The sequence below is a fragment of the Solanum stenotomum genome, chromosome 6 (assembly GCF_019186545.1).
Source record: "Solanum stenotomum isolate F172 chromosome 6, ASM1918654v1, whole genome shotgun sequence".
Lineage (NCBI taxonomy): Eukaryota > Viridiplantae > Streptophyta > Magnoliopsida > Solanales > Solanaceae > Solanum > Solanum stenotomum.
In genome coordinates, this window is record NC_064287.1 from 55,060,915 (window position 1) to 55,082,300 (window position 21,386).

The 21,386-nt window shown below is 28.6% G+C and overlaps 2 protein-coding genes across 2 annotated transcripts; both read left to right on the forward strand.

Annotated features, from left to right (window-relative positions):
• The first annotated feature begins 438 nt into the window (after positions 1–438).
• Positions 439–4,827, forward strand: LOC125867399 (glutamate decarboxylase 4-like). Its single transcript, XM_049547890.1, has 7 exons — positions 439–563; positions 1,142–1,346; positions 1,789–1,989; positions 2,467–2,681; positions 3,313–3,566; positions 4,020–4,072; positions 4,188–4,827. The coding sequence occupies exons 1-7, from the start codon at positions 478–480 to the stop codon at positions 4,668–4,670; spliced, it is 1,497 nt and encodes a 498-aa protein (XP_049403847.1). The 5' UTR covers positions 439–477; the 3' UTR covers positions 4,671–4,827.
• A 6,576-nt stretch (positions 4,828–11,403) lies between these two features.
• On the forward strand, positions 11,404–14,544 carry LOC125867404 (protein XRI1-like). Its single transcript, XM_049547898.1, has 5 exons — positions 11,404–11,563; positions 12,094–12,263; positions 12,360–12,444; positions 13,106–13,240; positions 13,988–14,544. The coding sequence occupies exons 1-5, from the start codon at positions 11,470–11,472 to the stop codon at positions 14,272–14,274; spliced, it is 771 nt and encodes a 256-aa protein (XP_049403855.1). The 5' UTR covers positions 11,404–11,469; the 3' UTR covers positions 14,275–14,544.
• Positions 14,545–21,386: the final 6,842 nt, after the last annotated feature.

Below are 21,386 nucleotides of genomic sequence, written 5' to 3' on the forward strand. Positions count from 1 at the left end.
AAATGACGGTGTTCATTCTCTAAACTAAATATAAAAAAAAGGAATAAATTTGGATGCTTTATTTATCTAACGTAGTTTTATTGTGTCAAATGTCAGAACAAAGTTGAACAAAATAGACAAAAATATTACTCTATTACTTTTGAATATTATTATTTTATTAAAAGCACAAAATATTTCTTGGACTTAGATCAATAGAATAATTATACTTTGAAAATAGTATTTTATTAAAAGCACACAACAACATGGTTAACATATATTTCACAAAGAATTTCCAATATTATTTCTAATATTATAAGACTTTGACTAGGTCATTTGCCATGTTCCTCACAAATATGCCTTTTGTAATTCACTTCAAAGAATGTCATCAAATAATTTAACTATAAATACCCATTGCCCTTTCTCCCAAACACAAACAAACTTTAATCAATTCTCCTCTCTTTTATATACCAAAGTTTTTTTATTTCCATTTTTACAAAAATGGTTCTCTCAAAAACTTCCTGTGAGTCTGATGATTCTGTACACTCCACATTTGCTTCTCGCTATGTTCGAACTTCACTTCCAAGGTAAACATCGTATAAACAATATCAAAATCAGACATTTCGTTAATAGTGTATGTTCAACGTTTAATACATACTATATATAATATAATTAGAGGCGGGTTCTGGATTTTGATTTGACGACTTCAATCTTTACGTTCTTACTACTGAATTCATTACGTGGAATGTGGGTTCATAATCTTCTATTTATTTAAGTTCAAATGATTTTTAATAAGGGGCAGAGCTAGGGGTAATGTAAGTTTGTTAAAAAATTACTCCTTTGTATATACAAGATATAAAATCATTTTTAATATATGTATATGTAGTCGATTCTGAATCTTCTTGGAGTTTTTTTGTATATTATTTTTTTATATTTTGAATCTTCTCAGTGAAATATTTGGCACTACCACTAATTTTTTTACATATATTTTGTATACTCTATGTTGAAGTATAGAAATTAAGTCAGTGTAGATTCTTCACTATTATATTTACTTTACATACTTACTTTACATATTTTTTTAGTTTCTTTTATAAATTATATCAACTTATAAACATGTTTAGTTTGATCAAAATATTTTAAACAACATTTTTTGGGTTTATTTTAGGTTTGAGATGCCAGAGAAGTCTATACCAAAAGAGGCAGCATACCAAATAATTAATGATGAGTTAATGCTTGATGGCAACCCAAGGTTAAATTTGGCATCATTTGTGACAACATGGATGGAACCAGAATGTGATAAGCTTATGATGGCTTCAATTAACAAGAATTATGTTGACATGGATGAATACCCTGTCACCACTGAGCTTCAGGCAATTCCTTCTTCTCTATTATTTTACGGATTCAGAATTTTAAGTTTATGAGTTTTGAATCTTATAACGAGACAAACACGATAGAATATTTATACATTTAAGTAAGGTAATTTTTAATAGAAACACAAGACTCCCTACCCCTCTCCTTTCAGAATTAGTTTTATTTAGTCTCTATTATACTTTTTCGAACAAACATATTCTTGTCGTTATACTTTCAGAACAAATATATCCATGTCGTTATAAAGTTGCTAAAATTCCTTTATTCTATGACTCAAGTACTTTTGAAATGATAGGTAGACTCTGCATGTGTATTTATTTTTCATATTTAATTGATTGACTATCTAACGTAACGTAAAGTAGACACAAAGCATTTACATTAACAAATATACATTCTCAACGTATAAAAACATCATATGCTAAACAAAAATTCAATCAATTACAGAATCGATGTGTGAACATCATAGCGCGTTTATTCAACGCGCCTTTGAAAGAGGAAGAAACAGCAATTGGTGTGGGGACAGTGGGCTCATCAGAGGCCATAATGTTAGCAGGCCTGGCCTTCAAGAGAAACTGGCAAAACAAACGCAAAGCTGAGGGAAAACCTTATGATAAGCCCAACATTGTCACTGGTGCTAATGTTCAGGTATTATTTTCATTCCGTTTTACTTGTCACATTTTTAGTATAATAGTTCTTTTTATAATATTAATCGTTTGAGATTGAGGGCTACCTCATTTGATGAGCTTGTGCTTCCACGGTTGAGCTTATAATTTAAATAAGAATAATTTATTTAAATCATGCTTTTTATTAAAGTATTTTTTTTTCATAAGAGATATCGGAAAGACAAAAAAAAAACGAGAGAAAAGGAAAATGTGTGATTCGATTTTTTTAATGCACTAAATTAGCATCCACAATGCACACACACATTCCAAAAGGTGTGATGCTATATAGGAGTTCAATTGAATTTCATTCGTTAAATAATCATATTATGTTCAAAAATAATTCTAATATATTTTTAAAAAAAATCTTATCTGAATTCCTGACTTCGTCGTTGTATTTCAAGAACTTGTTATACATAAAATAAGAGTTTTTTTTTTATACTTTTTTTGTCCTTTTTTTTAGGTGTGTTGGGAGAAATTTGCAAACTACTTTGAAGTGGAATTGAAAGAAGTGAAGCTAAGTGAAGGGTACTATGTGATGGACCCAATCAAAGCTGTGGAAATGGTAGATGAAAACACTATTTGTGTTGCTGCTATTTTGGGTTCAACACTTAATGGAGAATTTGAAGATGTCAAACTCTTGCATGATCTTTTGATTGAAAAGAACAAGCAAACTGGGTAAAATACCTCTACTTTTTAATTTATGTGATGTAATTTATTTTTCAATCTGTTTCGAAAGAAGATATGTTTGTTGGATACGTTAAATATATGTGGAACTCCAATTACCTCTCATTTAAAAGATACATTTGATACTTAGATATATTTGTCTTACACATTAAAGATTTCTTTAAGGAATTTTTCTAAAAACAAATAGTAGGTCTAAATTGTTTACTTTTCTTAATCGATATACATAAATTATACATTGATCATATACATAATATATATGAATCATGCATTCTTCAAATATTTTTTCTTTTTTTAAGCTTTACCATCATTTGAGTATTTACTTTTAGCATCCCCTTTTAAATGAAAAGATACATGGAACTCACACTATCTCTTATTTACAGAATAATTTTGATACTTCAGACTTACATGTTAAAAGTTTCTTAAAGGGATATTTTTTTAACATATAGACGGTCAGATTCACTACATACTTTTTCTATCTGATATGCATAAATTATACATATATTAAACATGAATTATATATTTGCCGACTGTTTTTAGTTTATGCAATTAAGTGAACGACTATAAATATATAATTCTTCTTTTTTACTTAAAAAATAAATATTTATGATTTTGTTTTTGGCAGATGGGACACACCAATCCATGTGGATGCAGCAAGTGGTGGTTTCATTGCACCATTTATCTACCCAGAGTTGGAATGGGATTTTAGGCTTCCTTTAGTGAAAAGTATCAATGTGAGTGGACACAAATATGGGCTTGTGTATGCTGGTATTGGTTGGGTTATTTGGAGGACTAAACAAGACTTGCCAGAAGAACTCATTTTTCATATCAATTATCTTGGTGCTGATCAACCTACTTTTACTCTCAATTTCTCCAAAGGTACAACTTTTTTCTGTCTCAATTCGTGTGATAAACTTTTTTTTCATATATTTTCTTGAAAAGAAACTGAAAAGGGTCTTTTTACAACAACAATATCATACCAGTGTAATTTCATAAGAGAAGTATGGAGAGACTGATATGTACGTAGTCTTACCTCTACCTTGTGAAGATAGAAGAGTTATTTTCAAGGGGTTGTTTCCAATAGACCTTCAGCTCAAGTAAAATATGTCTTTCTAAATTTAGAAATAATATTAACTTTTAACTTCTATCTATAATGTGATGGTTTATTTATGACCACAAAAATATATACAGCTCGATTATAGACTAAAAGTTTCAAAATTCTTTTTTTATTTCTTAAACTTCATAATCAGTCAAGTAAATTTATTTTTATGTTATTAGATTTATTATAATTTTGTTCAAGCATCAATGTAATATAAATTTGTGTGAATGTAGGTTCAAGTCAAGTCATTGCTCAATATTATCAGCTTATCCGCTTGGGCTATGAGGTAAAATTAATCATATATATATATATATATATATATATGTGTGTGTGTGGCATTGCTAAAATTAACAAAAAATTGTGATTCATAAATATATATTTTTTTGTCAATTAAATTGTAGGGATATCGAAATGTAATGGAAAATTGTCGTGAAAATGCAATTGTGCTAAGAGAAGGACTTGAAAAAACAGAACGTTTCAATATAATCTCCAAAGATGAAGGTATACCCTTGGTGGCATTTTCCCTCAAGGACAATAGCCTTCACAACGAATTCGAGGTCTCTGAGACCCTCCGTAGGTTTGGGTGGATTGTCCCGGCCTACACTATGCCAGCTGACGTGCAACATGTTACAGTGTTGCGTGTCGTGATTAGGGAGGACTTCTCCCGAACCCTGGCAGAGCGTCTTGTCTCTGACATCGTCAAGGTCCTCCACGAGCTCGATACGCTTCCGGCTAGGTTGAATGCCAAAATGGTGGAGGCAGAGGAGAATAATTTGATGATCAATAATAATAATAATGTGAAGAAAACTGAAATTGAAGTTCAAAGGGCAATTGCTGATTTTTGGAAGAAATATGTTTTAGCTAGGAAAGCATCTGTTTGCTAGGGAAGGATTAATTGTTAAAGGAATAAGTATTAATTAGTAGTAACTTTTTATTATTAATTATAAAAATTGTGAATTTTTATTTATGAAGGATGATGATGAATGTATCATCTTTTGTTCTATTGAATTAAATATTATATATGATTGCTAAGTTATGTTATGCCATACCTCTTTTAATTATGTATCGTAGGACTTTTGTTAATTTATTTAATTATGTTCATCCTTCTTCTTTTTTTCTCTTATATTTTTGGTTTGTACAAATAATAATTGATATTCCCTCCGTTCATTTTTATTTGTTAACTCGCTGATTTAGAGGCAAATTGCATAAACTTTGACCTATATCATATTAATATAAGAAGAAGTTTCTGATATTTTTTTTTATAGCTTTTAAATATTTATATTTTATGTTAAAATGTTAAACTACTCTATTTTAATTTAATTTTGATAATTAATCAAAAATTAACTCTTGAGCAGAAAAATGTGATAAGGTAAAGAAAATTTGAAGCCCAATAAGGCCTGACAAACTATTTTAAGTAGTGCACAACAAGACTTTTTCTTGCTGAAAGGAAGACATAAAATAGTAAAAATGACTTTAGGATTAGGATTGTGACACTTGAAGAGAAGTGTTTGAACTCATTTTTAAAGCTTTAATAATAAGTTTATGTTTAAAAATCCACTAAAATTATGATAAATGGTATATGTAAATTGGTAATTTAAAAATGCAATGGATTCAATAGTAAGAATCTTAAATACTGAACATGTAGCACTTAGATTTTGTAATCTGCTTAAAGTCTTGATCGAGACTGATTTTTCTTTAACCGGCGTTATGTGACATGATTCCAAATAAGTCAGGACCCCAACCGATATGCCTTATTCTTGATAGCACAAGAAAGAGAGATTCTAAAATCTCTTGAATTAACCGCTACACACCTTTTAAGCATATTTTTTTTTACTCCAAAAACGAAAAGAATATTGCATAGTCGGTTATACTATCCAAAAACAGATATGGATATCAAACATTAGGTGGATCCCCCCTCTTTTTTCAAAAAATAACTTTTACTACTAAAAAGACACATTTTTAATGGACAAAACCAGTCATTGGTAAATAGGAATTTATAAGAAAAAATCAATGGATGAAACTCTACTGAAAATAATTGTACGATTACCTATTGGATATACACTATCAAAATTACTTATAAACACCATTAGAATCTTCTAGAGTTATAAACAAATATTATTATAATTTCTGACTTTGTCACTCAATAAGAATTATTTTACATGAGTCATGATAGAGTTGTGGTCCATTGTTAAGAGGAAATTGAAACTCAATAAGGCCAGACATACATACTATTTTAAGTATTTCTTCCACCAAGCCTTTTTCTTGTTGAAAAAAAAAAACTTTATTAGGATTTAGATTGTGACATTAGAAGAGGAATGTTTTGTGATGACATGTTCATGTTGTAGACAACACTGGCCAAACTCTGGTTAATTAGAAAGCACATTCACGCGTGTGAATATATATAATTTTGCTTCCAATGATGTTTAATTGTCTGTCCTTCGACGTATACATAGTTATACCATTGAATATTGAACTAGGACAACATAACACTCTAAATAGACGTTTGGATATAAATTTCAAATATTTTTTACTTTATTTGATATTGATAAAGTTGAAGTACTTGAAAGTGAAGTTGTGTTTATTATGTTATAGTTTGTAAAAAATATTTGAAATAATGTTATATTCATAGAAAAACATGAAATATGTTTTGGATCCCATAATTTCTAAAATTAGCAAAACCAATCATTTTTTTTAATTTACCTGAAACAATCAATCGAATCTACTCCAAAAGAGTAATATAATATCACTGCATTACATATATATAGTCACATAATATCATAAATTAAATCTCACATACGAACTATTACATGCTATTACACTTCGTTAATTTAATTTTAAATACTATTACAAAGATCTATTAGTACAAAAAGTCAACAACACTAGGAACTAGTTGTTTATTAAGATATCCTTCCATATTGTGTGAATAATTTCTTCTCGTCAAACATGCATTCTTGATCAGCTGACCTGAAAGATGAAGCGGTATTGTTAATCTTCGTCGTTGATTACTGGCTGAAATGAAAGAGATGATGATGAACCAAAAATTTAGGCAAAAAAAAAAAAGTTGGAAAACATATTTTAAGTTATTTTTTCAAATTTAAAATACAACTATTAAATTTTTTATAACTATACACTGCTTTTTATAGAAAGTAAGATATTATTCAAGAAATAAATACTAAATAACTTTTAAAATAGGATCAAATATATCACCTTGCTTCTTTCTTCTCTGTTCTTTTTTTAATCCACTCTTGTCGCACTTCCTTTTGGAGTTATGACTATACTTGTGAGTTGTGACATATTTCAACGGTTTAGTTAAAATGTTTTTGACTTAAATGAAATAGATATTTTTAAATTACTATATAATTAACATAATTATTTAAATTTAAATTAAGCAGTGTGATGGAGATAGGAATATATCTAAATGAAAGTCCTAATTTTAGTTCGAAATATTAATTAAAAACTAAAATACAACAATGAAACGAAATATTACTTAATTTGACTTTGAAGTCAAATCATTTTGCTTAAACTATTACAACAAATGAATACCTACTATATTTGATTTTGACCTCTGTCTTCTAGTAACAACATCTCAATGATATGCAACACAAATTACCATCTTATTAAACCCAAAAGATCACTTTTTATATTTCAATCTATATGATATATATAATATTCTCTAATTTTTCAAAAATGATAATTAAATTTTAAATCTCATATTTATTCTTAATAAAGTACTTCATAATTATATTGGTTTAAATTATAATTTTTTTAAGCATTAATATAACTTTTATATTTTAGTAAATATATCGTATAAATTGAGATAGAAAGAATAACGGAATCAAATCAATGTCATTCACACAAATTTGGATGTTTCTCATCTAACATACACAAATCAAACTTCTTTCTCTATGTTTGAAAAATCCATAAAAATTATGGTCCCAATTAATCTTACTCACCTTTGGGCCCACATGCCAGCATGACATTTTGTAGGTCCCACTAAAGTTAGTATAATTGGAGTGCTAACCAACCCCATGGACTCTCAAAAGATTTTGGGGTCTACTTTTGTTTACTTTTGGTTTGATATGCTAAGTGAGATGACAAAGAGGAAGGCCCACAAACAAACCTAAAGTTTGAAAGGAGGAAAACAGTTGGAAAAAGTTTCAAAGAGAAGAAGAAGCAATACACCTACATACATTGTTTTAAAATGCAAGCATGATCTCAAGTGATCCACTTGTGGAGATTTTTTTTAAAAAAAAAGGTCATTTCCATATTTTATTTTTTTCACCTCACTTAAATAAGTTGTGCCAAAATAACTTTTTGATGCTGAAGATGGAGTCAATTTTTGATGGAGTGCAACTCATGATAGAGCACAAGGAGTTTGTAATGAATTATGAATGGGGCTTGTCACAAGTTCTAGCGAATCACCTAGATTTATATATTAAAAAAGTCACGATAGGTCACCAAGAATTTCTGATGATGAACTTGTCATAAGTCCTAGAAAATCACAAGGGGTTTAGTCCAAATTATGTTAAAACTATAGAACAATTTTTTCGTATAGATTCTAGAGGAAAACAACAAGTTTTTAAGAAACTTCACACATTTTTATTATAAAATTGATCCAAATTGGTCAAAATCAATTTCAAATGACTCCACATTTGATTCTAATAACAATCACAATATTTAAATTCAATTCAAACTTTCAAAATTTAATAGACTCACTTTGTCTTTTTCAACAAGTTCTTTTGAAGCTCAACAAATTAGTTGTGTTCTTTCATAGTTTATAACATGTAGTATAGAAATCTACCAACACATAATTAGTCAATAATTCCTTCTCTAAAGCTGAATGATACTTTAAGAAACATGTAATGCAGAGAGGAGGCTTCCTTCCTGCCTTTCCCATACAAAGTGCAATAATAATGAGCTTCTATGCATTCTTATCTAGGGTCATGTCCTTGGTAAGTCGAAGAGATGTCATGTCATGTCTAATCACCTTCCCCACCCCACTTTCAGTTCTTCATCGACCTGCCTTTACATCTCCTAACTCATGTTACGACCAACTTCTCACACTTTCTTACTGACGTAGCCATGCACATCCTCTTCATATGTCCAAACCATCTCACCCTTGTTTCCCTCATCTTATCCGCCACTAGGGCCACTCCTACCTTGCCCGTATAACTAGATATTCCTAATCCTTTCTTTCCTCTTTTGTCCACACATTCACCCGAGCATTCTTATTTTTTCTACATTCATCTTCTGAATGTAGACGTTCTTGACTTGCCAACACTCTGCCATATATAAAACAATATCTTACATATTGTGAATCTGAATTAATCAAGGCCTGACACTAATATCGAAACCGAATAGAAAAATAAAAAAGTTAATGTGGAGACTCTAATAGAAGAAACTATTCATTATGTTATTACTCAAAGTTCTTATCCATTGGAATTTAAGACCAAAAACTTCAAAAAAGAAATACAAAAAAATAAAAAGCAAAAGAAATGAGAAAAAAGCAAGAAAGGTGCAAAAGCTGAATTTGAATTTGTGTTTTGTCTGTGAAGCATGTAAAAATAAGCAGTCCCTTCATGCATTGCCAACAAAATGATATCATAAGCACAGCAATTATTTAGTCCCCCACATATTCACTTATTTAATCATCAAAATGTTAAAAAGTTGAATTATTTTACGAATCCCAAGAAAAAAAATCACAAAATCTTATTTCTTTTTCTTTTTTTAAATAAGTTTTGCTTGCTGGCCGTTGACTGGAATTTGCTTCTTCTAAAATCATGATTTCACCATCACTTTATTTCTTTTCTTGTTCCCTTAGTTTGAAGACATGAGAACCAAGAATTTTGAAAAATTCAACGTGCATTACAGTGAAATGGTTGAAATGTCTTTATTCTCTATTAAAGATTTTGATTTAAAATGTTTTTATTTTATATTAAAGATTTCGATTCAAGCCTATGAGAATAATATAAAAATTGTTAAGAGTGTTATTTTCATAAATGAACCTATAATGTGCGAATTCAAATTTAATTAAGTAACTCTCAATATAAATGCTAAATACCCACCGAATAAAAGAATTAAAAAATATAAAATTGAAAGAAACTTTAATGAGGAAAAGTTTTGTTTCGAATTTCTGAATGAGGAATAACTTTATAAATAATGATTAAAAAATATGATTAATAGTATTTTTGCTCCTTTGATTATTGATAAATTTTAAACTTAGTCCTTACAACATCTTATTCAGCATATATATATTCCTTTATTCGTCAATATATACCATCTTTTTTATAATTATACATCATTCTATCATTTAATTATTCGTATATTTTATTGATGCATAATATTTAAGGGATATATATGTCTAGAAATAGTTTGGATATAACATGTTTCTTATATAAAAAGACCAAAACACATCTTAAATAAAAAAATAAATATATTAAGATACATACATATATATATATATATATATCATAAGGGCTGAAATTAAAATTCACAAATACAAGTCTTATTTAATTTTCCTTATAAAATACTAATACTTAATAAAACTAAATGAATGTCAAGGAGGAGAGGAATAAATAAATAAATAAATTCCCAATATAACCTGGAGGCTAGTTTTGCAGACAAATTTGACAAACCTATATGATAGCTACTATTGGAGGCAAATTAAAAGACTAGAGGACAAATTTTAGGAATTTAAAAATAATGACTGGAGAATAAGAAAAAGACAAAGTTCATATTATAAATAATGAAGTATGTGTTAGTCTCTATTCGTTTGATTTAAATATTCAATGAGGGTAAGTTGTCATATACCTACCCATTAATTTTTATAAAAATATAAATGTTTCTTCATGTTATAAGTATGGGGGAAACTTTAACATATGAATTTAACAGAATTCAATAATTTTAACTCAAAATAACAAAAAAAATACGTTATTTAATTAAAAGATTTTGAAATTACAAAATGAAATATACAAAATAGAAAAACTCAACAAATTTTGAAAAGATAATTATTGCACTTGCAAATCTTATATATGAACTCTGCAAACAAATTTCAAAATCCAACCACTATTACTTAAAATTATTATCCTAAAAGTTTATTGTTAATATAAATCAAATTTTGAATTCATTTGCCTACTCTAGCCACACGTTCTCAAAATATCATATATCCTACCATAAGACTTAAAAGCATACTCTTTATGTCTCAAATTTATATAGTACCATTGAAATTTTGAAATATAAACTTCTACATTTTTTTAATCATAAATTCATATATATAAGTTTTAAATTTTTTTAAATAAAGTTTCTATATTTGAAAACTACGTATAAAAAATACTATAAGTAACAATAAATAACAATTAAAAATAATTAAAAGATATTAATTTCGACAATCTTTTTAATTGACTTTCGATATTTCATTTATATTACATAAATTGAGATAAATGAGGCAATAAGTGAGGTCACAAGTTTTTTCTCTTCAAGTATAAGCCCTAAATCTTCCTTTGAAACATTTGATTCCCCATTATTTTTTTAATTATATTTTTTGCACCTTGTCTTGATTTTTCTTTGATGGGCCATATCTTTTGTCTCTATTTAAATACTAGATGACACATTTGGAACATACACACATACTGAGTACTTACTCTTCTCTGCATCACACAAAAACTTATCAATCAGAAAAAAAATATGGGTGACCTTCACTCAATTGCTTACAATAGCTTCTCTTCCCTAGGTTGTGACTTCCATGGCCTTGAAGTTTTCAACAATGACATGTCTCCATGTAAAACATCTATCTCTTCTTCTCTCATTTTCTTATTTCGATATTCGTCATTAATAGTCGAGTCAGAATTTAACATTTACTATACATAGATATACATAATTTTATTTGAACATTAGTCATTTTACGGTGTTGAATCCCCTTATGTCTCTCTAGCTTCGCCATCTAACTACTCTTTAGTTTCTATCTTCTTCTTGTTCTCAATTTTCTTGTTTGGCTTAACGAGTAGTGGTGAATGCATAGTTTTCATCGAAGAATTCAATATTTACTATATATAGAGAGATACATAACATATTTATCTTATGCATGTGTAACATAATTTTTCGATGAAAGAAATTCAACAGTTCGAAGCAAAATTTTCACCAAGTAATTTACTATGTGCTATATCTATATATATAACCTTATAAAAAAATTTCGCCTCTCTAACTCCGCCTCTGCTATTTTTTTTTGGTGGTGTATATAAATAACCTTATAATTTTTATTTTCGTCTCTCTAACTCCGCCCCTGCTAATTTTTTAATTTTTTTTTTATAGTTATGGAGAGCACTCCTCCATTTTTGTCAAATGTTGATTGTGACTTATCAAGTGGATATCTACAAGATGCTTTATTCAAATTCAACTCGAAAAGAAGGCGTTTATTATTGTTTAATGATGATGATGACAAGGAGAATTATCAAAATGAAGATTCAAATAATTCCATTAAGGTATAATTAATTACATTAATTACTTTGTTAATTCTATGGCATTTTTTTTGTTGTTGAATTGTAATTCAATGTTTTTTTTTCTTATTTATGTTGCAGAATTTGTGGAGCTCCACAATTGACCAACAATTTTCTGAGGATTATGATTCTTTTAGCCAGATAACCAAGTGTGATAGCTTTTCTGGTAATTCTAATTCTTAATTCTCTTTTAATTTATCTCAATATAATTAAATATTTATTTTGCTTAAATAATTTAGAAATGGAATTAATTTCTATTGGTGTAATTTAGTAATATAAATGTTGATATTTAGCTTTGTTTCCTATGATTTTTCTTTTCTTTTTATTAAAATTTAAATTACATCGTCAGATCTCTTTATAGCATTAGATGTCATCAGACAACCTTTGCCTTTTGTTTTTAGACCTCTTTATAATAATCATGATCATTATAGATAGCTTTTTGAAACGGTCAAGCTCTTTTGAAATGATTTTTTTATATTATATTATACACATACAAAAAAAAATTATTTACACATAATTACCCTAATTATATGAATATTTTTTACATCATTACTAGTAAAACTTAAACATTATTACTATTTATAATTATTACTAATAAATAGTACTATTTTACTAATTTTGCTCTAACCTAGAACTTGTCCAATGCAATTATTATTATTTTAAAAAAACGTTTGGTATGGAGTAATGATTAGTAATTGCCGTTATGATTTGCATGTTCAATTGAAATTTAAAAGAGGAGATTGATTTATGGTATTATGTTTGTTTTAATAAATTTGTATTATGATCATAATAATGATAATTTATACTAATGATTAATTTAATTATAGGGGATCCAATGAGCAAAATGAGTGAAGAATATTCCAAAAGAACAGAGGAGGAAGCAATCTCAGAAAATTATTATTATTCTTCTAATTCTTCGCCAACATCATCATCTCATCATAATAAACAACCTCTACAATATGGTAACTCTCTCATTTTGTTTCTTTTATAATTAATTATAATCTTATGTGGATTATGTTTTAACGAGAATGCAGAATTTTGATCAAAGTTATTAAATTTTATTAAATTCATAATTAAAATTTTAGTTCCTCCCTTGAATTATGAGATTGGTTTTGAGGGTACTTGATTTTTAAATTAAACTCATTACTTTTGACTCAAAATATATATGCATATGCTCGAAATATTTTTTTTTTACATACAATAAGATCACACTAGCCTATTTTTGTGTGTGGGGGTTGTTGTTCTTTCTCATGACAGCATACCCTATTTAATTTGACATTTTCAAAAAAGAAATTCCATTAAAGTCTATACTTATTAATTAAAGTGCGACTTTATATAAGAATTTTCAGTTACTAACTAATTAAATCTTTATTAGTATGTGTTTTTTTTGCTACTGTTGAATAGCAAAAATGAAAAATGTTTAAATGGTACAAATATATTGGATACTCAAAAGTCAAAAAGTAACCACTAATATTGTTGACTTGCTTTTTTAATTTGAATAATATTTAGTAACTGTAAAGCAAATAATTTATCATTTAATTATATAATTATTTATAGGTTACAAGTTGAAAGCAGTCATTAATGTTTATATCAGAATAGACTTATTACATCACATTTTTTAAAGTGCAATTTTTTTTCAAAATCTACAAATACAAAATGTTTTATATAGCGAACTTGTCTTTGACTGAGGTTTTTTTTTTAATTTGAAGGAGGAGGTGATCAAAAGAGAAGCAAGAAAAGGATGTGTGGAAAAATTGTGTATCCATTTGGGCTAGTGAAGCCCGGAGGGCTAGAGGGAGACGTGACGTTAAATGACATTAACGAGAGAATTCTAATGAGGCCGACCCGACCCGTAAGGCATCCGGTCGGGGACTTTGCATGTCGTCCGACCGTCTGTCCTGCCGGACCAGGATTGTCCGGCAAGACGGTGGTCGCACTCACTAAAATTCATACTCAAGGGAGAGGGACAATCACAATTATAAGGACTCGAGGGTGATTGAGGACAAGTTAGAGAGGACGTACCTAGGTAGCTAGGGTTGGCTTATCATCTATTTGTTAAATTTTCGAGGTACGTAGGATCAGGTAGGAAGGTAAAATTAAAAGAGAATATGTAATTTTATATTTTATCTTTTGCTCATTTGATGAAATAGGCTTGTAAATAGAGAAAAAATATTGTCGTCAATATATCTTTGACAACGTTTCAGATGAAAAGACCTAGCTCGTTTAGCCCTTGTTGACATGCTATGTAGTTATTTAATGAAAAAGGGGTATGAATTATGATATCTATAGATATATGGAGGTTAGTGGATGTACAGATTATATGTTTATTACTGAAAATTAGAATGAAAAATGTTTTTCTTTTAAAATTTTATTTCTGACAATTTTGAAGATTTTCTAAGTACTATTTTGAGTTATAAAGGGATCTTGTTTGTACGTAGTTGAGCAGAATAATGGACTGAAAAAAGGTCCTAATAATAATCCAAAAATGTTACTCTAGTTTTAAATATTTTTCTTAAAAAGAAATTATGGTCTAAAATATGATGTAGGAGTATCATTTATATGGCTATAATATTTTTGAATTTATGAACTTAAATGTGTCATAATATCTGTGTAATTATAAAAAAAATTCTTAGTTCTCATTAAAATAAAATATAAAATTAGTTATTTTAAATTTATTCGAAGTATGTCATCTAAATTGAAACATATATACGGGACTAGCTAAAAAAAGATGTATTACTTCTCCTACCTTAAAATTTGGGATAATTTCACTTTTAATCCCTCATGTATTGATAATTTTTAACTTTGGTTCTTATAATATTTATCTAAGCATATTTGGCTTTTAATTAACTAAAACATATGTTTTGATACCAATTACCACTATATAAAAAATATGTGATATTTGGACTATATTTAGAATTACAATATCCTCAACTATGAAGTAGTAGTATCGATATATCATAACATAATGATAATGTATTTGCTTAGATCTCATTAAATTTGTGAAGATTCATAGTAAGAGAGGTAAAAAATAAATACACACTAATTAATTGAGCCGATAATTTATTGCAAACGGTCTATTTATTCCTAGAAAAATACAATTAAGATCTATGTATGTTTTTGTAACGACCTGTTCCCGTCTTTATAGAAAAGTCAACGGGGGAAAAATTTGGGGCCGAAAAACTTTTTTGTAGTATTTGGATTTTCCCAACCTTGTCCAGATTTGGATAAAATCGGAGTCATTGAGGTGTAGGGAAATCTGGTAACAATCGGGTGAATCATTTATGATTTTGATTACTTGAGTAGTTAGATAACTCGTTAAGGAATCCGTACGACTTTACGGAATTGAATTTGGGCGAGTAGAACTCCCGAAATCAATCTTACCATAAAAGGTATTTACTGAGCGTTGTGGGTTAGAGGTGTGTTGTGAAATGAGAATTTTAGAATTCTTAAAATAGCTCTCTGTTTCATTTTGGCTGCTTTGGCGGGGATTTTTGCAGCTGTGGCGGGGTGGTGGCTGCTGTGGCGGGTCCCGACGCGAATTAAAGTCGTTAATAAACCCCTAAACGACCTCATTATGCACTTTTTGACTTTTAGAGCTAAGGAATGACCCCCGGGCGACTCCTACTCGTTTTTCACCATTCTTGAGGCTAAAGGTAAGCTCTTCACTCTCCGAATCCGTTTTTCGATCAGTAGAACGTAATAGAATGGGTGAATATTGATGGGGGAAGGTTTTGTTATAGATTCTATGGTGAAAACAACCATAAATTGGATAATTAGGATCATGGGTATGATCTAGGGTTCATATAATTGTTATAGATTTGGGTAATTAGTGATTGTTTATTGATTCCCGTATTATATTGATTGTTTGTAGACCAAGAACAACCGGAACAATCCGGAAAGGGAAGGATCAAGTTTCTTAGGGTTTCAAGCCTGTTTCGAGGTAGGTGATGATTGTGATTCTATGATTGTGGGATGTATGCTTGTTCTTGCTTCATTATGATACTTGTATATGTATGAATGTTGCAATGTTGATCACACTTGTGGTAAATGAGATAGATAATTGATGAATGCCATGAAATCATGACTTAAATGTATGATCTTGATAATATACCTGTGATTGTGATTGTGGTGTGTGAATGGGATCGGTTGCCACGTTTCGACATAACTAACTTGGATCGGTTGCCACGTTCCGGCATAAAAATAGGATCGATTGCCACGTTCCAGCATAAATATGAGATCGGTTTCCACGTTCCTGCATGCTAACTGTTTGGGTTTGGGTTTCATGAGAGGACCAATGATTTGATAAAAAATGTGAAGTTGCGCGTTGTTCGTAAATGTTGATAATGTTGTATATGTTGATATATATGCATGTGATTATAATGTTGTTTGATTTGTTTATTTTGCATTAGTGGGATAACCGTCTGATCCTACCAGTACATTGTGATTGTGTACTGATTCTGCACTTGCTCTTATTTTTGTTAAGTACAGAGCATCTTCAAGCGGCTATTGAGAGACCTCGCTTAGGAGATCAGTGACCGTCACTTCGAATTCAAGGGTGAGCCAATTCTTCCAGGCTGCTATGTGATTCTCTTTCGTCTATGTCCACCATTTCCGGACTTAGACTATGTTCTAGTTAGTTGATTAGTTCATGGGGTTGCATCCCTTCTTGTTTAGACTTGTTGAATTTTAGATGTTTTGGTACATTGACTTTCAGGTTCTAGGTTATTCCTCCGCATTGTTTAGTTCGTTGTTAGACTTTTGTTGAAGTTTATGGGAACTCTATTTTTAAATGCCTTAGTTTTTGGATTATTTGCTTGGTTGGGTTGTTAGTGTGGGTGCCAATCACGACGGTCTGGGTCGTGACAGTTTTATTCTCTTCAGATTTTACTTCTGAAATTATAATTGGTATATTATTATTATAGTATTTTTATATTATTATTTATCAAAAAATTGTAATCCCTAAGTAGCCCCTTTGCATCATGTTGACAATTATGTTATACCAATACAATAAATTAATAAGATCAAATAATTAGTGTCAGGTCTATTTCTTGAAAAAGAATTTAAAAGTGTTAGGTGATAAGGGAAAAAAAAATACTTATTAGGAAAGCAATGCATGTGACTAAAGTGAACCATCTCTTTGACTATATTGCATCCTAAGGCTTAGTATAATAAGTTGAAATTAGTAAAGGGGAAAAAAAGAAAAAGAAAAAAAGAAAGAAGCTCATTTATTAAAGAAAAATAAAGAGAGAAAAAAAAGAAAATAAAAGGTAAAGGTTGTTAAAAAAAACAAAAATCCTTGACAAGTATAGTTGTTGTGTTGGTTTATATTTTTTAGTTATTAATAATATTCTCAAGTTCAATTTATGTGTCTTAGTTTATCATTTAGTCTATTTCATAAAAAAAATTAATTTTTATATTTAGGAGTTATAATTTTAATATAACTCAATTTCACCTTACCCCTTTAACATTTAAGATATGAGCGGAAGAAAAAACATTCTTTGATTCAAAAATCAAATAATTATCGCCAATTATTTTTAAGAAGTCAAAATAATTCCTTGTTTTTAGAGGACCATAGTTTTGGGGATAATTATTTTTCCCGACTTTTGAAGTTATATTTTTGATATCTAGTGATCAAATAAAAGAGTTTGAGTAGTAATAGCTTCAAACTTAGCAAATAGTGAGTATACTAGACGATTTTTTCATATTTATCTAAATTATGATTAATAAAAAAACAATCGTTAAATTAGTCGAGATGCACTAAATCATTTAAAAGAAACATACTATACTATATTAGAAAACATACAAATGATGTTTTCATGAGATAAAAGTAAAGTTAATATAACTATAACTAGTAATATTGTCAAACTTTCTTTTTGATACATGTTTGCACTTATGCTACTTTAATTTCACTAAAATTAAAAATATAATATTGTTGGTGGAAGGTCCATACTCTATAGTCCATAAATTTTAAATATAGGACAAATTATAATGAGTAGCTATTATAGGAGGCACATGTTACCATATAATAAGTTTCATAAAAAAAGGACCATTTCCCATAACACTTGGTGAAGGACAAATCATTCTATGTAACAATTGGTATAAAAACAAGATTTGGTAAAAAAAGGAAAATCATCACCCTATGTTTAAAGTTTAATTATATGTAGGACCCTAATTAATTAATCATTAGTGTAATGTGCATGATTTATGTTTTAATTTGAAATTAATCTATTAATTACTAATAGGTTGGTGAGGTGGAATTCTAGACTATATATGACCTTGTTTGAAAACTATGGGAAAAAGAAAGGGATAAGATGTGGAAAATATTTGAGAATGACTATTATATAGGAATAATTTTACAAAGAGTATATTGTTATAATGAATGTGATTATTATTACAGGTAGAATGTTATTATAGAAAAATAAAATATAATATAAAAAATTGATTCCAAAGAAACTTGTTTCATTAGTGAAATGTTATAACACATAGTTATAATAACAAAGTTCGACTGTATTACAGTATTTAGATTAATGTTTCTTTTTATTATAATGTAAAGTTTATTAAAATTAAAAGTATAGACTATAGTAGGCGTATATATTAATTAAACTTAATAATTATGGCTGGCATATCTTATAGCTGTATGGCAAACTAAACAAAATATCTTTTTTTTTTGTCTTTTCTGAAACAATTATATATTAGACCTGGTTCGGAAGGACATTTGACATTTCTGTGCACAATTTTTTTTTTTATTATTATTTCATTATAGTAGGTATGAATAATTTTATAAGTTAGGTATGCATAAGTGGAAAATTTAATAGTAAATGATTTTTTCAACAAATAATATTGTCATCTATTAATTATTTCACTAAGGAAATAATATTATGAGAAACTTTCCAAAATTGCTATATTTTTGTTAATTAAAATTCATAACTATATTATTGTTTGTTATTAGACATATTTAATGTTGTTTTTCGTTTAAAATTACTCTGAATATAAATATAATATTTAATGCAGTGCATTAATTGTCTCTTCCGCTTAGGATCTATTGAAAAAATTCTCTCTACCTCTCAAGACTATCTTCCTCCATTCTCACATATAAAATTACACTGAATATTATTATTATTATTATTATTATTATTATCATTATTATTATTATTATTGGAATATCATATTCAATTTTACTTTTTAGATTTATTTCTGAAATGAGCTAATGACTTTTTGAGATTATTGCTCAGCCTTAAACAGAGTTGTTGATTTGACTTTCCATTAAAAGTATAGTTCCTCACTTCAATAAAGAAATTATAAGTCAGGAGGTCAGATCTCCAAATTTTATGTAATTCCATAGAATATTATTTTTCTTCTTTTTCTCTCTCTAAGAATTAATACTAGTGTAAAAAGTTTAATTAATCCACTTATTTATTTTACAAAATAATACACTTAAAATCCTTTCCTTTCACTTTTACTTGTTTTAAAAAAAAGATTTAATATATGCCTTGTTTCAGGAGCACCTGGCCTGAATATCATAATTAATATGAGACGGAGAGAGCAGAAAAAATACAAAGTGTAATATTTTGATATTCACACAAATACAATGAAAGTAGGAAAATACTTTGGAATTCAAGTACTAGAGTTCCTTTTTATTCTTGAATTAATTTAGAGAAAGAAAATAAAGGAAAAGACAAGTAGCCAAAAGAGTAAAAGAAAAAGAAAGATTGTTATTAAAGCAAAGAGGAAAAAAAAAAAAAGAAGAAGGAAGAGATAATAAACCTAGATATATGTGAGAATATTATCCCTCTACCTTTTACTTTTTCTCAAATCCCAAATGAATAGAGAATTAGATTCTCTTTCAGGTATATAATATACAATAAAAATATACACTTTTATATTGTGATTTGTGTCCTTGGGATTTCATTAACTTTTAATTTTTCTATTAAAAAATTATTGATGACGTCAAAAGAATGCAGTTCTCACGTCATTATGATATCAACTCCCATGATATGGGTTTGGATGGGAATATAACAACATATCCAAATATATATCTGGTGTAATTCCATAAGTGTGATTTAGAGATGGTGAGATATACGCAAATCTTAGCTTACATCGTGGAGTATATAGGTTGTTTTCAGTAGATCCTCGGCTTTAAAAGAAAGTTATTCATATATATAGAAGGATTGTCAGAAGAAAAAAAGACAATAAAATATCAAGATATAAAATAAAATGAAATTACAGATAGTAGAAACACATATAAGAATAAGAAACTACATGACACTAAATACAACTATTACTAAGAAGAAAAGGGTATCGGGAAACCTTCATGCTTAGCTCTCCCACCTAAGGATCGACCATACTCGGTTACCTACTAACCATTTATACTAATTTTTTTTATAGTCGTTATACTTTTCTATCTAAGGACTTGTACTCAATAACTGAAGCGGTGTGTGTCCTATTAAATCATCTCCCTTAATTTTGTAGGTCTATCTCTACCTCTCCTAACTATTGCTACAACCAACCTCTCACACCTCCCTAACTGACACATCTATACACCTCCTTTTTACATATCCAAACTACGTGATCCTCACTTTTCTCATCAAATCTTTTCCGCCACAGAAGTCACTCACCTTTTCACAAATCATCTCAACTCCTCAAGCATTCTACTAATGGATGATACAACCACACTACTAACAAATTAATGTATATATCGATTCGTCAGTGTTGAGCCCAATATATTTCTAGGCCCATACAAATTGGTTGAAAGTGCACAAATATTCAATACCTTTAGATTTGACAAATTAAATCCAACTTTCATATGGTTTAAATTTAGTTATTTTCGCCCGAACTTTAACTATATATGACTAATATTATTTTGTCTAAACGTCAACTATTTTTGCTTGAAGTTTAGAATTTTTATTTTTTTTTGCCTAAAATTGTGCACGTCTAAAATTTAGTCATTTTTATCTGCACTTCAAACATAAATACTTGAATTTCAACCGTATATAACTTTTGACTATGCATGAGACCACATAGGCGAATGCATTATTACGTTATTTAATTATTTTGGTTGTTATTTTATTTACTGATACTTTATGTACTTGAAAGTATTATCTAATAAAG